At 35.4% G+C, this 15,672-nt stretch overlaps 1 protein-coding gene across 3 annotated transcripts in view; it reads right to left on the bottom strand.

The window, feature by feature from the left end:
• Positions 1-11,601, bottom strand: part of LOC137393476 (putative ankyrin repeat protein RF_0381) — a 112,582-nt gene extending 100,981 nt beyond the window's left edge. For all 3 annotated transcript variants that reach the window (XM_068080047.1, XM_068080049.1, XM_068080048.1), the window contains exons 1-5: positions 11,224-11,601; positions 10,041-10,142; positions 4,490-4,588; positions 3,048-3,305; positions 1,865-1,957 (exon numbers count right to left, since the gene is read on the bottom strand). In XM_068080047.1, the coding sequence (XP_067936148.1) occupies positions 1,865-1,957; positions 3,048-3,305; positions 4,490-4,588; positions 10,041-10,142; positions 11,224-11,559 (888 nt within the window). In that variant the 5' untranslated portion in view covers positions 11,560-11,601. The remainder of the gene's footprint in view (positions 1-1,864; positions 1,958-3,047; positions 3,306-4,489; positions 4,589-10,040; positions 10,143-11,223) is intronic.
• Between the last annotated feature and the right edge of the window lie 4,071 nt (positions 11,602-15,672).

The following is a 15,672-nucleotide window of genomic DNA, read 5'->3' as shown; positions in this document are numbered from 1 at the left end:
TCAGATCCATAGTTCGATTTATTGGTTTATTATGTCTTTATATCATAAATACATTCTATAAAGATAACATTTACATTCTAATGACTCCAGACAAACATTATTGCAATTATGATAATAAGACACACAATATGCAAACAACTTGAGTACAAAACTGATATCATCTGAAAAACGCATGAAAATGGGTAAAAAGAATGAGTATCAAAATAAGAAGAAAAAGGAATTTTATCGAAAAAGGTATAAAATAAATGTTCATAAACTATAACTATTAGTTGCTGATAGTCACTGAACTGTGTGGACGCTTTGGGCATACCATCATTGCCACTAGTAAAAGAATCATCACTTACATTTCCGACCTCACTTACAAGAAACAGCATAACGATAATAAAATTATTATATAAAAACGGCATAATTTTCTGGCTTTCAATTTTTTTGCATAACAATATCTAAAGGTAAATGCATTTACTATGTCTTTTGTATCTACCAAAAACTATAAAAAGTTTTATCAGCTAGAAACAATTTTTTCGAAATAAAAAATATACTAATTCAATAATTCTGCTGTAGTACATTTAGAACTTACCTTATGCTGCTAATAATTTATCATTCTGTTGTTGTGAGTTGTTTTCAATGTTGAATTGTTCATCTGAACTTATAATTACATTAGATTGACTCAGAAATCTAGCGCTAGCTTTCGGTAAACGTATTCAAAATGGAGACCTCCTGAGTTGAAGAACTTGAAATCTAACACAGGATTTGCCTGGCAAAATGTTTTTATCCAACCACAATTCTGGCATCAAAATAAACAACAGACTCTTATCTTTCGAAATAAAGCTTCAAAAAAACGATTTACATAAAAGGAGTATCAATAAAGTTACTCAGAAAGTGACCCGCAATAGTTGGCTTCAGGCCAGAGTGAACACAACTTCTCCCGAAATAGTTGGCATTAGGACTGAAAGGGTTAAATTGTATTAATTTATCTGCAATCTATATTGGTGAAACAGTTCATAAATATTCTAGCATGCTATGACATGTGTTTTATGCACGTAACCACAATAACGAATGGAACATGTGTATTTTAACTAGCTTTGCAGCAAAAGTAGCACGACATTAGATAGCTATTCGGTAGTCCATATATGACATCCATGCATCGACAGAGCTTGTAATAGAAAACTTGTCACTAAGATCCACTGGCAGATGACAAATTGAGCTGTGAAAGAATTAAAATCAGAAAGACCATCAGCCATTAATACGTTTCACCTTTTAGGTAGGGGATAATTAGGTTGTTGTTGTTAACAAAAATTCACCTTTTTCATGAGTGATTCACGAGTGGTTCGTGAGTGGTGGTTTGTGAGTGGTGGTTCATGAATGATGGTTCGTGACTGGTGGTTCATGAATGGTGGTTCATGAGTGGTGGTTCATGAAAGGTAGTTCAGGAGTGGTGGTTCAGGAGTGGTGGTTCAGGAGTGGTGGTTCATCAGTAATGGTTCGTGACTGGTGGTTCGTGAGTGGTGGTTCGTGAGTGGTGGTTCGTGAGTGGTGGTTCGTGGGTGGTGGTTTATGAGTGGTGGTTCATGAGTGATGGTTCGTGAGTGGTGGTTCATGAGTGATGGTTCGTGAGTGGTGGTTCATGAGTGGTAGTTCAGGAGTGGTGGTTCATCAGTGATGGTTCGTGACTGGTGGTTCGTGAGTGGTGGTTCGTGAGTGATGGTTCATGAGTGGAAGTTCATGAGTGGTGGTTCGTGAGTGGTGGTTCGTAAGTGGTGGCTCATGAGTGGTAGTTTGTGAAGATATGACATACCTCACGTTCACATACTCTCAATAGTAATGACAAGCAATAAACCAGATAGATAAGTAGCAATTATCATACCTTATATCTGCAATTTACAGTCCTCATCCTCGTACTCTCTAATAGCTTCTTGACTAGCTCCTCGTTATCAGCCAATACAGCTTGCACTAGAGCCTGGTGGCAAATAGTGAAATAGTAAGTTGTCTAACCATTGACCATTCTCAACATGAACACATAACTCCTACATTCAGAGAATCAATCATTATGTCAAATGGTATATGGGATCACTAATTACACGTATTTCTGGTATTAACATAACAGAATCACCTGCATCTATATGTTCTGGTATTAACATAGCAGAATCACCTGCATCTATATGTTCTGGTATTAACATAACAGAATCACCTGCATCTATATGTTCTGGTATTTACATAGCAGAATCGCCTACATCTATATGTTCTGGTATTAACATAACAGAATCACCTGCATCTATATGTTCTGGTATTAACATAGCAGAATCACCTGCATCTATATGTTCTGGTATTAACATAACAGAATCACCTGCATCTATATGTTCTGGTATTAACATAACAGAATCACCTGCATCTATATGTTCTGGTATTAACATAACAGAATCACCTGCATCTATATGTGGAATAAAATATTTGTTTCCAACTAATGTTGCTCTGACCAATGTTCCAGAGAGACAAAGGGATACCTTGAATGTCTCATCACTTCATCAAATATGGATTATATATGTCTAGTAAATTATCAACAATCATCTTTGCAAACGAGGCTAACTTGAACATTTTAACGCATACTTGACTAAAGCATACTTGACTAAATACTAGAGGACACATCTAAAGGAATAAGTAACAGCCTAACATGATCTACATATATACGATAATCCACGTACTACACCTACTACATCCCACGTACTACATACAATTATCCTATGTTCAGGGGAAGTCGCACTTCAAAGTGGTTAGATTATTCAACCATGTTATGCATTTGTTTCAAGTCATTAACAACAGAAAATAAAGGTTATTGTGAGAGAGAATCTGTGGCTGGTATGCTTGCAAATGTCATATTTTTTATTTAAAATATTAGAAATTATCAATAAAACAGTCTACAGGCTATCCAGATATGTCACATCCTGGCTGGACATTAGCTCAACAGCCTTTAAAGACGTCCAACAATAAATAGCAATGTTACACAGTTCGGGCCGACTAAAGATAGCCTGTGCTCCCAGCGTTTTACTCACCGACTGTGTATGACTGTCGTGCAGCTTCTCTAAACACCTCAGCACATAGACATCTCGGGTGTCAAGGCTCTTGTGCAAGTCAAGAATAGACCTGCTGCCAGGGAGAGTTTTAGCACTGACGCTTACCCAGTTTTTGAGAAGTTTACAAACGGCGCCAAAATCACCCGAGGTGACTGCCTGGTACAACCCTGGCTGAAACCAGTTCATAATCGTCTGCATCCTGGAAGAGTTACAAAGAGCCACTGGTGTAAGGCCAACCTAAAATTCACATAAAAATACAAATATAAAAGATCAGACGAGACATCTATATCGAATCCTCAGTAATATAACATTTAATACATTTTTGTAAGGTGATGAACCATCTGGCCAATAGCATTCAAAACTAAGCGGATGTTACTAACTAAAGACGGTATTAAAATCTTCTTGTTGACTTATCCTTTGTTTACCTCTCTTATCTCTCTTGTGTCATTAAGTATTTAATCGAACAAACCTCAGATTAGACATTAATACGACTTTAGTATATTTATATTTTATATCTTTATATACAGTATTTTATTTTGTTCCCAAAATTGACAGCTCAAACTAACATGACAAAAAGATGCTTCCACAAAACTGGTGCCTGCTGCGGTGCAAGACTTAGTTAAGGGCCTGACAAGTAGTTTGCTAGAAAGTTTTAAATTTAGGTTGACTGTTGCAATCACCTTAGATGAAATGAAATGTTGTATACGGATTCAGTGAGACTTGTTTGGCAAACCGATGAAATAAACCCCGACAAGCTATACTGATCAATTTTTTTTAAATAATATATTTTTGCCTATAGCTTTTCTAGGTGTAAACCTCTCATTAGAGGGTTGACAAGATGACAAACAAAAAATAATCTCAGTAAAACTGCTTGAAGTTTTAAAACGATAAGCTTCTGTTTTTAGACTTTGTGTAATGTTTGCTTAAATGTTTTTACTCGAATGAAGTAAAGCTGAATAGCAAGTAATTTAATTGTTATAAATTTAGTATTACCCACACATGTAAATATATATAATCAATCATGTATGAGATAATATACGGTCAAGTACGAGTATAGACTACACAGCATCTAAAATTATTTTTCAAGTTTTATTTACTAGGTTAATTTATCAGAATATGTATATGGCTCCAAACATGAGTTAAAATGATTAATAATTTGAAAATTAAATATACAATGGCTCAGCCAAAGATTAGTCAAACCGAAAACTTTGTTTACACTTGTCAACCAAGAGTCAACCTGACACCAGAGACACCAGAGCAAGCTAACTAAATTATGCACGATATCACTACCATGCACTCTCGCAGCACACAACTTGTACAACAAACACTCATGCAATGCATTTCTATTATAAATAATCTTGCTAGAAAATACATGTATATTACTAAAATGGAGTTCGCATTCATGAAGTAGATGTAGAGACCTTATTAGCGATGTTAACATCGGCACCGCATTGCAGAAGAGCTTCAACGATATGCACCTTGCCAGCTTTGACAGCAACATGTAGAACTGAATCACCTGCCTAGCAAAAGAGAGGTGGTAATAAGATGATATAAGCAGAACCTTAGATCCTGTAAGTAAATACATGTATGTTGTTATCAGGACATATACTTGACATGTATATTTTGAAGTTTTATCTCCAAGTCTTATTTGCTATATCGTCAACTAGTCAAACCATTGTTGATTACAGAGTACAAGCAAGCTCTATTAATGATAACAGTCTGCGTGTACACTGTAAGAACTCATTGGATGCCTTAAAGATGTGATTGCGTCAAAAAAGTCGATCAAATGAAATTAAGACCAATAAAAGGCTAAAACATCAGCTACAATTTGATGTCATTTTTGTCTTTGTAGACTACCCTGTCCAGAGATATAAGCGTTTGAATGAAATCATTTTTTGAAACGCTCAGATTCGAGCAGGTGTTTTATTCGTGACGTATATAGTGAACGTATATGAAAAAAGTTCAAGAGCGATAAATATAAGATCTCTTCTTTCGCCAATCCTTAGCACAAAATTTTTATATAGGTCATAATAAATGTTATCGCTCGTAAAACGTGTTGTCTACGATCTTGAAGATTCTTGTCATTAGGGATTTTACTCAATCACTAGTTCGCTCATCGACATCGTTATTTAATTTACTGAACTCATTGACATCGTTAATTTCCTGAATTACTGCATCAAGACATTTTATTGACTAACAACAAAATTGTAACAATGCTTCTAGTTCCAGCGAAGGTGGCTCAGCACTTTCTGAGCATCAGGTGGTTAAATATTGGGGCAGACAGCTTATGGTTAGAGCTGACAGGTGTCATCAGCGTTATGCTGCAGAGGAAGATAGGAGAATGGAAGTAAATTTATCTTCAACTTTGGGTCTCCTATATATATACTAAAGGTAATAATTTTCGTACTCATGAATACATTTACTAATTGATAGGACTATAACTCTTTGCTATCACCAATCATCATTTCATAACTTTTTTTATCGTTTCACCTAGCTATAATATTTGCGTCAAATTTTCTTTGGTGGTAGTGTTAGCTAGCAAATTAGACTCATGATTAGCATTTATGTTCACTTCTCACTTGTAGAAAGTGAGGAAAATCGATTGATCAATGCTCATCTTCAACTTCCAGAAACGAAGCTTCGAACTGTTGGCTTGGGGTACTCATGCTTTTGTTAAAAATTTGTTCATTTTGTAATTTTACATTCTCAATCCAACTCCCAAATTAAAAGCTTTCAGTAGATACGCGTTAGAACGACAAATCTATGAATGACATATATTTATTACGTTTGTTTTATTGATTACAGGATGTTTATGGGGCGCCACCAGCAGAGCAGTTGTGTCAGTGCGGAAACTGCCATACATGGAAAAGAGAGACATGAATGTGTGCTGCACAAACCATGATATGTTTTGTTTGAGTTTACTGCAGTAGATTAATTTGTTTTATTATATGAGCTGAAACTATGTGAGTGGCCACGACTTGGATGGATGTTTTTAATAAAAACTTTACGCAAAGATGAAAATTTTTTGGTTTGTAAAAATGATATTATAAAATAATATTGTTGAAGATAATGTAAAACATGATTTGCAGAACATATTGAATACATCGTAGCCTCGTTGCCAACTGTGCTAAAATCTTGTCTGATAGATGGATTTATGATGGGTAATCAGAGCTGTATTGACAAGTACTTTTGCATAGCTCGACTCAATTCCAATGGACCAAATATTAAGAGCTCAAAAAATTTTATGCTCCATGTTACTAAGTGAAAACAGGTGAATCCACAAACCGCCAACCAGGTGCAAGAATGGCTTTATTAACCCTTTGCCAGAATCGGTGAGTTAATTGATCTCAAAGAAAGCGATTTTCAAAAGAAAGAGTTTTGCGTTGACTATTTCGGTCAACTCATATACCATTTGTTTTTTACTTGAACTAACTAATCAAATGTAACCAGTAAAAAATTTTCTACAAATTTGATACTAATAATGACTATAACAATGGGATGCAGTTGGTTTCGCCATATTTCGAACATATTCTTTTCAAAGATGCGGCTTGCTTATTTTATTTAATAACTAGTTTAAGGTGTGGGTAGCGGACTGAGAACTTTGCTGATACAAAGGCCGCGATGAAATAATTTAACTTGAAAACCTAATTATCGTAGCTAAAAATACAATAGGTATGACATGATCCACACTTGTAGCTTTCATTGCAATGGAAGCTACAAGTATAATAGGTATGACATGATCCACAGTTGTAACTTTCATTGCAATGGAAGCTAGAAATACAATAGGCATGACATGATCCACATTGCTTATTTTATTTAATAACTAGTTTAAGGTGTGGGTAGCGGACTGAGAACTTTGCTGATACAAAGGCCGCGATGAAATAAGTTAACTTGACAACCTAATTATCGTAGACTGGCAAAATCGTAGTCGGTACTCAGATGTTTACACAGCATTTAAAGGAAACTATTATGAAAAATTTTCAACTTTCCTTGTTTGAGGCGTTTGAGACATTTATAATAATGTATCTGTAGCTAGATTTAAAATTTTATTCTAGCAATCATGAGCAAATAAAATATTCGCCAATAGAGCCGTGTAGGACTAGACTATTATCGCAATAGCAGATGTAAATACGAGATATAGCGACAGGTTGTTTCACTATATACTTCATTTTGGGCAAGTCTGAGCACATCTTTTTTTCTGAGCATTTTTACGGCGATCAATTTTTGTCAATTATAATCATCAAATATCTTGACAATGAGATCACTTAAAACAACAAGCAACATCTCAACTGATAGAAAAAATTGATACTCTCTATTAAAATCAACTAAAATTTTATGCAATCACATCTTCAAAGTCTTAACAAGATGTTTTGGAAGTTTTATTTGGCATTTATTACTCCACCCCAAGGATAAAAGGTGTCCGTTGTATTTCATTGCATATCAATGCAATCCTCTGATTATAAGCCTCTAGCAGAATCAAACATGTCATAGTTATGTGGCCTTATTGGTTAATAACAATCAACAGGTTTATTTCAAATGATCACATAATTATGATCACCGCTGTATATATGTTAAAGTCCAAATTTGTTCTTTAGTCTGAAAAATGTAGACTATTTAAAAGAAATTTGAACTAGTCAAAAATTATAGCCTAGTCTGATAATTTTTGGCTAGCCTAAAAATTTCAGTCCACAACATATTCAATTACACATAATGTATTATTGTTAAGCAAACGAAACAAATAAAAACCAATAGTTCATGAATGTAGAAACATTTACTGAACATTGCTTCCGCAAGCTGCAGAAAAGGGTATTTCCTTAGTATAGTCAAGTTCATTAGCTTGAAAGATGCTACAGCATTTGGTTAGCCTTGCAACACCGATCCAACCTTTTATGATACATTTTTACAGGATACAGGAATCTTCAGACCTACTGTTTTACCAACCATAGTTTTTTTTTTATTTATGAGTTTGTACAACCATTTGCTTGTTGTAATTGCTTTTGGTTTTCCTGAATCTGCTTGCAACTTTTTCTTTAGTGTTGGTTCATCATCTTTAACATCTTCATCTTTCTAAGGTTCTCTTTAGCTCTCTGTCCCATCAGATTTTTGGGGCTTTTACGCCAAATACAGCCTCATGGAGGGATACACCTCTAGCTCTATGCTTGCTAATGCTCATGATATAACATGCATGAAGTGTGTGCTGGCACTACCTTTCCACATTTATCTTTTCTCCAGTCAATAATGCACGTATGTCTTCCTCCCATGGTCTATTGCTCCTTTCTATTAATCCTTGTGTTTTAGGCGTTCTGGGTGCACCATGCACTATGGTAATGGTAATTTCTCTTGCAAAATGCTCTAAAAGCTTGTTTTTAAACTCTTTGCCATCACATAGGACTTTCTTAAAATACCCAAACAACCAGCAGTAGCTCTGTAGTACTTACAACACCTCTTCCACACATTTCTTCTGCATAGGATCAACTTGAATATACATTGTATGATGATCGATTACATTTAACGCCCATGTATGCAGCAGTGTTGAGCAGTCACAGGGCAAGTTGAGAGAATCCATTAAATCTATCTCCAGGAGATTTAGGAAACCTTTATTTGATAAGGACACTATCACTGGCTTGACTGGAAAGGTTATAGTTTAATGCTGAGAGTGTATGATACAGATTCCTAAAAAAGTGGTTATGACATATCTGGTAACATCTGAATAATTGTCCATTGTCCTTCTAGTTGTTATGTCTCTACCTCTATGACCTACTCTTTTGCGACCAAGTACAAAGTATCACGCAGCTGACTTTTAGCCATAGCTTCTTTGTTGTCTTGGTTCAGTAGCTTTCCATCCGAAATTTTCTAAATCTTCCTTTTGATTGTTGCAATTTTACTTTTAGATTGACATCTTCATCGTTGTCTAATAGTCCAAGATACTTTGAAGCCTTTCCATAGATCTCATCCTCAATAAAGAAAATCACACTCAAACTTTTGCTTTCATGTATTTGTTTGATCTCTACCAGTTTTTCAATAAACGCATTTTTATCTATGCATGCCATTCTCCAGAAGGGCTGCTGACCTTTTAGCTGCAGAATTGCAGTAGAATATTCTCTGAAAGCTTGTATATTAAAGCCGACTGTATTCTTTGCTTTTAAATTGATGCTTACAAACCATAGTTCAAATCCAGGTGGGTCTGCGCAAATGAATTGTGTACTGCGGTGACATGTATGTTCTGTTACAGGTCATAGAGGATGGAATGATGAGATGTGAGGTTGTTGAATGAGGTTTTTTTTACTTCTGATGAGGTTTTTTAGCCTAGTTTAATTTTTTTCCAAAAAAGTTTCTCAACCCCTTTTCGTGTATTTCTTAAAAACGCCCTTTTTTATCCTAACTTAAAAATTTTCAACTAGTCTAAAAACTTGAAATAGTCAAAAAATTATAGTCTAGTCTGATCATTTTTGAATAGCCTGAAACTTTCAGCGCACAACATATTTGTCAGTTCCAAAAATGCTGAAGAGTTTCATACTATAATTATTAGTAGTTCATTATATCGGCAAGGAAAGCCTGCACTAGCATGGCTATAGTCAAGTACCTCAAGAAAATCTGACACAAAAATAACATTGTTTGGCTTATATAAATATTTTTTAAAGAGATCCTACCCTGCATTATTTATGTGACTACCCAATCACTTACATGCAATGAAAGTGTCTGCTGAGCAATATGAGATGTTATTTACCAAAATGAATTAAGTTGAATTGTTAGAATTTATTGTTAAAGAATGTCGGTGCAAACAAAACATTCAGTTATTTGGCTATCGTCGTTATGTCTGCAACCTGAATGTAAGAAAATTTACTGACACAAATATGTTAGTATAGGAGTCACCGCTCCTTCTAGTCACTGATTAGTATAAAAGACCTCTTTGCGACGCTAAAGTAAAACAGAGTCCTTTACAAAAAGTCCATGAAGGATTGTACAGCTCACCTTATTCAGTACATTGATGGGAACTCCAGCTTCCGCAAACACGTATATTGGAGTGGGAGCTACTGTACGTTCAACCAACTTATGCAGCAGGGTGTTGCCATTCTACCAACAGGAAAATATATCTTATTAAAGAGTTGGCAAAAGTTGTACAACTGTAGAATGAGTTACTTCACGATGGGCCAGTGAAGATATCTCATCTCTAATAAAACTCATCTAATTTTTTAGATTATCTGAAAAGTATAATAAGAATAGTATAATAATAGTAGGATAATAGGAATACGCAAATTAGGTAAAAATGAATAAAATGATATTTTCTGTGATATTTAAAAGTCAATCATAGGCCAAGCCAAGAAAACTGGATACCCCTTACCAAATAAGTTGGTATCATTATCATTACAATGGAGCCCAGGTAGTTTCTGATTGAAAATGATCAGAATCATTATTACATGTGGTAATCGCTATCATGAATAATTAAGTGGTTGTCATGCCGCTGAACGATGTATAGTTATTCTCAGATTTTCTGAATATTGAACTGTGGTTTAAAATGAAAAACTTGGTATAAAATGAACATCTTCCAGCTAAAATTGGAAAACTGACACCATAAACCAGAGAAGACACATGATGAGCAGGCAATGAGCAGTAGAAGGTAGCCAGTATAAGTGGCAGTATAAACTGATAAAGCTCTCACTTTTCATCAAACAGAGTGAATTTCAACATCTCTAAACACTAAACAGGGAATAACAAATAAGAATTTTTACTGTGCCTATCAGGACCCGTAAAGTCAAACAAGCTCTATCCCACATTCTAGTAACATGAAGACTGCTAGGTAGTTGTGAATTAGGCCTCTATCCCACATTCTAGTAACGTGAAGACTGCTAGTTGTGAATTAGGCAAAATTAAAACCTGCAGATGAGATTAAAACCAAGCAGTACATAAAAACCAATTTTAAATACATGTACTGTAAAATTGCAGTGTGATGCTGTTAGAGAGATAAGCTGCCTGCGTACTACGAATAAAAAGAAGCTGACGATACATGTGCATAATGAACTGAGTAACACGACATAACAAGGTAAAAGACATTGTAACTGTACTAAAACCAAGAGTGCGTTTATAGCTCAATCTATCCCAGGTTATTTATGTGCTTAGAAAGCGTTCACAAGACAAATAAAGCCTGAGGACATACCTCATCCATCTGGTCTACTTTAACAGATGCCAACCGCTTCCTGAGAAGCGCGTGTGATGGGTTCCCATCCTTGTGAGATGGAACTGTGACCTTGTCAGACCTGAGTAACTCGTCCATGCTGTCGAAGGGCGTGCGAAAAGAGGCACCTCTGAATTGGCGGCGTGCGTATGTAAGCTGACTGGTAGTAATTGTGTGTAAACACTGGCTATCACTAGAGTATAATACCTGATTGAGATCAATCGTGAATAAGATATGAAAGGTAAACAGAATATAAATGGTGCTTTCAAATGTTCGATGTTGGCTTGGACTAGTCACCGAGAGAGGAAAAGAGAGCATATTATTGAGAGCGACTAACAATGCCTTGCGACGTCAACAATATTTGTGTTAGATCCAAGCGGGTACAATAGAAGTATGACACCGCTATCCTGAATCTATACAATACAAACTATACAATATGAGCGATAACATACCCATAGGGCAGGTTCAACAAATAAAAGCATTTTTAAAACTTGCAAATAAAATGTTTGATGTTTGGAATTTTGTTAATATGGTCACTGTAGTAGAAAGTTTCATATAAAACAGGCAATGGAAATGCATGTACTTAGCTTAAACCTGAAACAACAATGTGGGCTTAAAATGGCGACCTTTTGTCATCGGTTCTCTTTGAATATTTCTTGTGAATAAGCATTTGTAGGGAATATTGAGACAGGAGAAAGGCACCTACTGGTTAAACCGATGTTGTTAAACGTGAGTAGACCGTCTTTATGTTTGTACAGCTCATAATTGTTTGGCACAAAAAACTTGAATGTATCGCCAGTTATCACATTCCCTACTAGCTTCAGCTCGACTTCTCCTTCAATGCAAATATGGACAGCAAATAAACTTACTGTTTACAAGTGGTTGTTAGAAATGCTCACAACACGTGATTAGTTGTGCGGCAATTCCACACGTTCCACACAATAATCGGTAAACATTGAAGTTGTTTCATCCCTTTAGGTTACAATACATGGATTTCCTATTTCAGTCCGTTAATTTCCACGTTCAGACAAAGTATTCTTAGACTTTTCAATAAATTTTAACTGGCAGGTGACGTCTGAACAAAACCAATAACCAGTGTATTTGAAGCCAAAGCATACTTGTGGAACAGCTGCAGGTATGGCCAAAATGCTATAATTGTCACCTTTTCAGCGCATCTTTTTGCTGTCTAGTTCATATATGTGCTAGAATATATGTATCATGAGTTATTAATTTTGTTCAGTTTCAAAGGCAAATATTTTCTTTACTCCTTCCAGATAAAGTTTAATTAATAGCTGTATTTTAGTAGTGTATACTATCTTTGATAAACTCTAAATAATGATAATTTGTACAGTTATTTCACAAGATGCAGAATAAGCACCGAGTTAGAACTGCTGAACTTGATAAAAACTTTCTGAAAGTCTTCATTTTAATAGGCGGCTGACAAAATGCCCCAAGGATGCTCATGAAGCCTTAAAGATGCTTAAAGAAACAATATAAATTGTTATTAAAACCTTATAAAATTGAAAAAGAATTGTTAAAACTGAAACTCAAAACTAGGCATGTAGATATTAGGTTTCACTCATCCTTATTCTTTGAACAAGGAGTTGTATGTTCTTTTACAATTAAAATCTATCCGACAGTTATTAGCTGGTTGACCAATATTTAGCCCCCCCCATGATTCATGCTATGATTCACGGATATGTTGCTAAATGAAACCCTAATGATAGGATAATTACATACTGAGACAGAACTGCTACTGCTGATCATCTGCATAATGCAGTCACAGGAAGTCAACTTATTTTAACAGGATATAGCTTGCTCTGGTTGTAACATTTACATGTTCTTTGATAAAAGAAATAATCATTAATTGTTGACCTTTCGCCTTTGCAATGAAAGGCACTAGTGAAAAATCGTGGGAATAATTGCAATTTGAGAAGCAGGCAGTGCATGGCTTAAAAAGTATGCTATACGACATTTTTCGCATCATTAAGTTTACTATCCAATGTCTAATAACTTGAAGTAGAACCAGACTGGAGCAAACCAAAATGATAAACATGGTGAATCTAACAGAGTTACTAAAGAGTCTCAAATCAGTTTAAAAAAACCCAGTTAAGCAATGTAGCCTATTTGATGTTATTAGATAGCAGTGCTTTCCTGACAGGTTCACCACGAAAATGCATATGAACAATGATAGTAATAAACGTTAAATGGCGATAATCAGATTCAGCTGAGCTAAAGATCATTAGTTCATCGCATCAGCAAATGATTTATTACTGAAAGTATAGCAGCTCAAGTCAAACCTCATCTCATCCTACAGACTTTCCAACATGTAGTTTGACAAACATTTCACTCTGGGAATTTGTAACATATAACATCGAGTTTCTCGTAATATTGCAGTTTCTTAAAGGTTGACTTGCAACAAAATTCACATTACAGTTATTTGGTATCAAAAGATCACTATGTCTTACTCTGCTGTGTTGTAGGTGCAAAATATGTGGAAATGTGATAACAAGCTCTTAAAAGCTAAAAGACGAACAGTTCATCGTCGCCATCATGAGACTGCCGTAGATTAGAATCTCTTTCCAAAACGGCTCAAATGGGACGTAGTTGTACAAGATGATTTCTGTTTACACTTTCACGCAACCTCATTTGTCGAAATATTTTCACAAATATACTTTACGCATTCAATAAAACCATGTCTATTATTTTTACGTGTCTATTTTATCGTCAATGTAATGCTGTCACTCTCAGCACTGATATCTTATAGCCTACAGTGAAAATTCGTTTAATATTTTAACCTTACCTCGAATGAGTTCATATTATTGTCTAATAAACATGACGAGCCTGTTGGTCACCTGTGATAATCAAAAAATGCTGCAGAAATTATTCGCGAAGTATGGGTCACATGATCAGATTACGACTAGACGATTAGACCAAGCCGAAACAAAACTGTAAAGTAGCGAGCATCTATATTTGATACAGGGTCTTTGGTGAAACCCGAAGTGTTTGTCATAAACTAGTGCTACGGGAAGTTTTATATTGAGCCTTTTATTGGCCTTTCAATTCACGTGAGAACATCACGTGACAAAATAATAACCAAATGTATTGACTACGTCAGAGAATTAAACTGATTCCAATCTACGGTGGCTTTTCGATTACAATGTGATTACAAGCTTTTAAGAGCTTGTAATCACATTTCCACATACTTTGCACCTACAACACAGCAGAGTAAGACATGGTGAATCTTTTGATACCAAATAACTGTAACGTGAATTTTGTTGCCAGTCAACCTTTAAGGAAAAGTGGGGCTGATGAAAATCAGTTAAATCAGTTTTGAACAATATCTAGTTGCACCATATATTCCTACCAATCGTTATACCATCAAACCTACTCATTGCCGATCGAGCCTAGATCTCTGTTCACGTGTCTCTACAGCAGTAACTATAAAAAACTACTAACTTAATACAGACGCTACCCAACTTACGAACGAGGTACATTCTGAACAGCCAATCATTAAGCGAATTTGTTCGTAAGTTGTCTCGGTTCGTTGTTTTGTACGGAATGTATGTTTAAGGATTATATAAGTATGTTTAAGGCTTGCATATGTATTGTATATGTATGTAACCTGTATTGGCTCGTGCTGCATTTAAAGAACACTTCTTTAGAGAAGTGTCTCTATCTCGTCCAATACTTTTCCTCTTTTCTGGCTAATGATCATGGATTGCATTGGTACTGCACCTTCTACACGCTCCATGATACGGTCTTTCCATTTGTAAATCGTACCGATGGTCGGACAATTCATGTTACATGCATGTGCAACACTCACAATCTTTCCATCAGCATCATCTTCTGTATTATTGCCACTTTCGTTTCAAATGAAATTGCTTGCCTCTTTTGTTTTTTTTTACACTTCTACTATCACTAGAAGCCTTTCCCTTCTCCCTAACCATAATGAATAATGAATGCAAATACATTAAATGGATGCAAATACAAAATCTAACTTACAGTATCTCTGTACGAACATCATATCTATCAATTTTCTTCACAAACAATTTTTGATATACACAAAACACACTTCGTATCTACCGATGTTTATAACAGTAGTGTTCAAAGGTAGGGTAGCGACTAAAATTTTAAATAAGTGTTTTTACACAGATTTATATAAAGTAATTGTGTTAATATTATGTGTAATTCATTGCAGAATTTATTAAGGAATTACCATATTTGATAGGTTGTGGAAGGAACTAATCAAATTACGTGTATTTCTCGGGGCATATTTATACCGTCATAACTCTACATACGCGTGTCCCAAAATGCGAGAAACTCGAGATGCGAGAAACTTGAGATACGAGCCGACTTTCTAGCAGGTTTCTTCCTTGAGACGCAAGTAATCTTGGAGATACGAGCGTACGAACTGGTTCTCGATGGCCA

Source organism: Watersipora subatra, chromosome 4, assembly GCF_963576615.1.
Source record: "Watersipora subatra chromosome 4, tzWatSuba1.1, whole genome shotgun sequence".
NCBI lineage: Eukaryota > Metazoa > Bryozoa > Gymnolaemata > Cheilostomatida > Watersiporidae > Watersipora > Watersipora subatra.
This window is presented reverse-complemented; position numbering and strand designations above follow the sequence as displayed.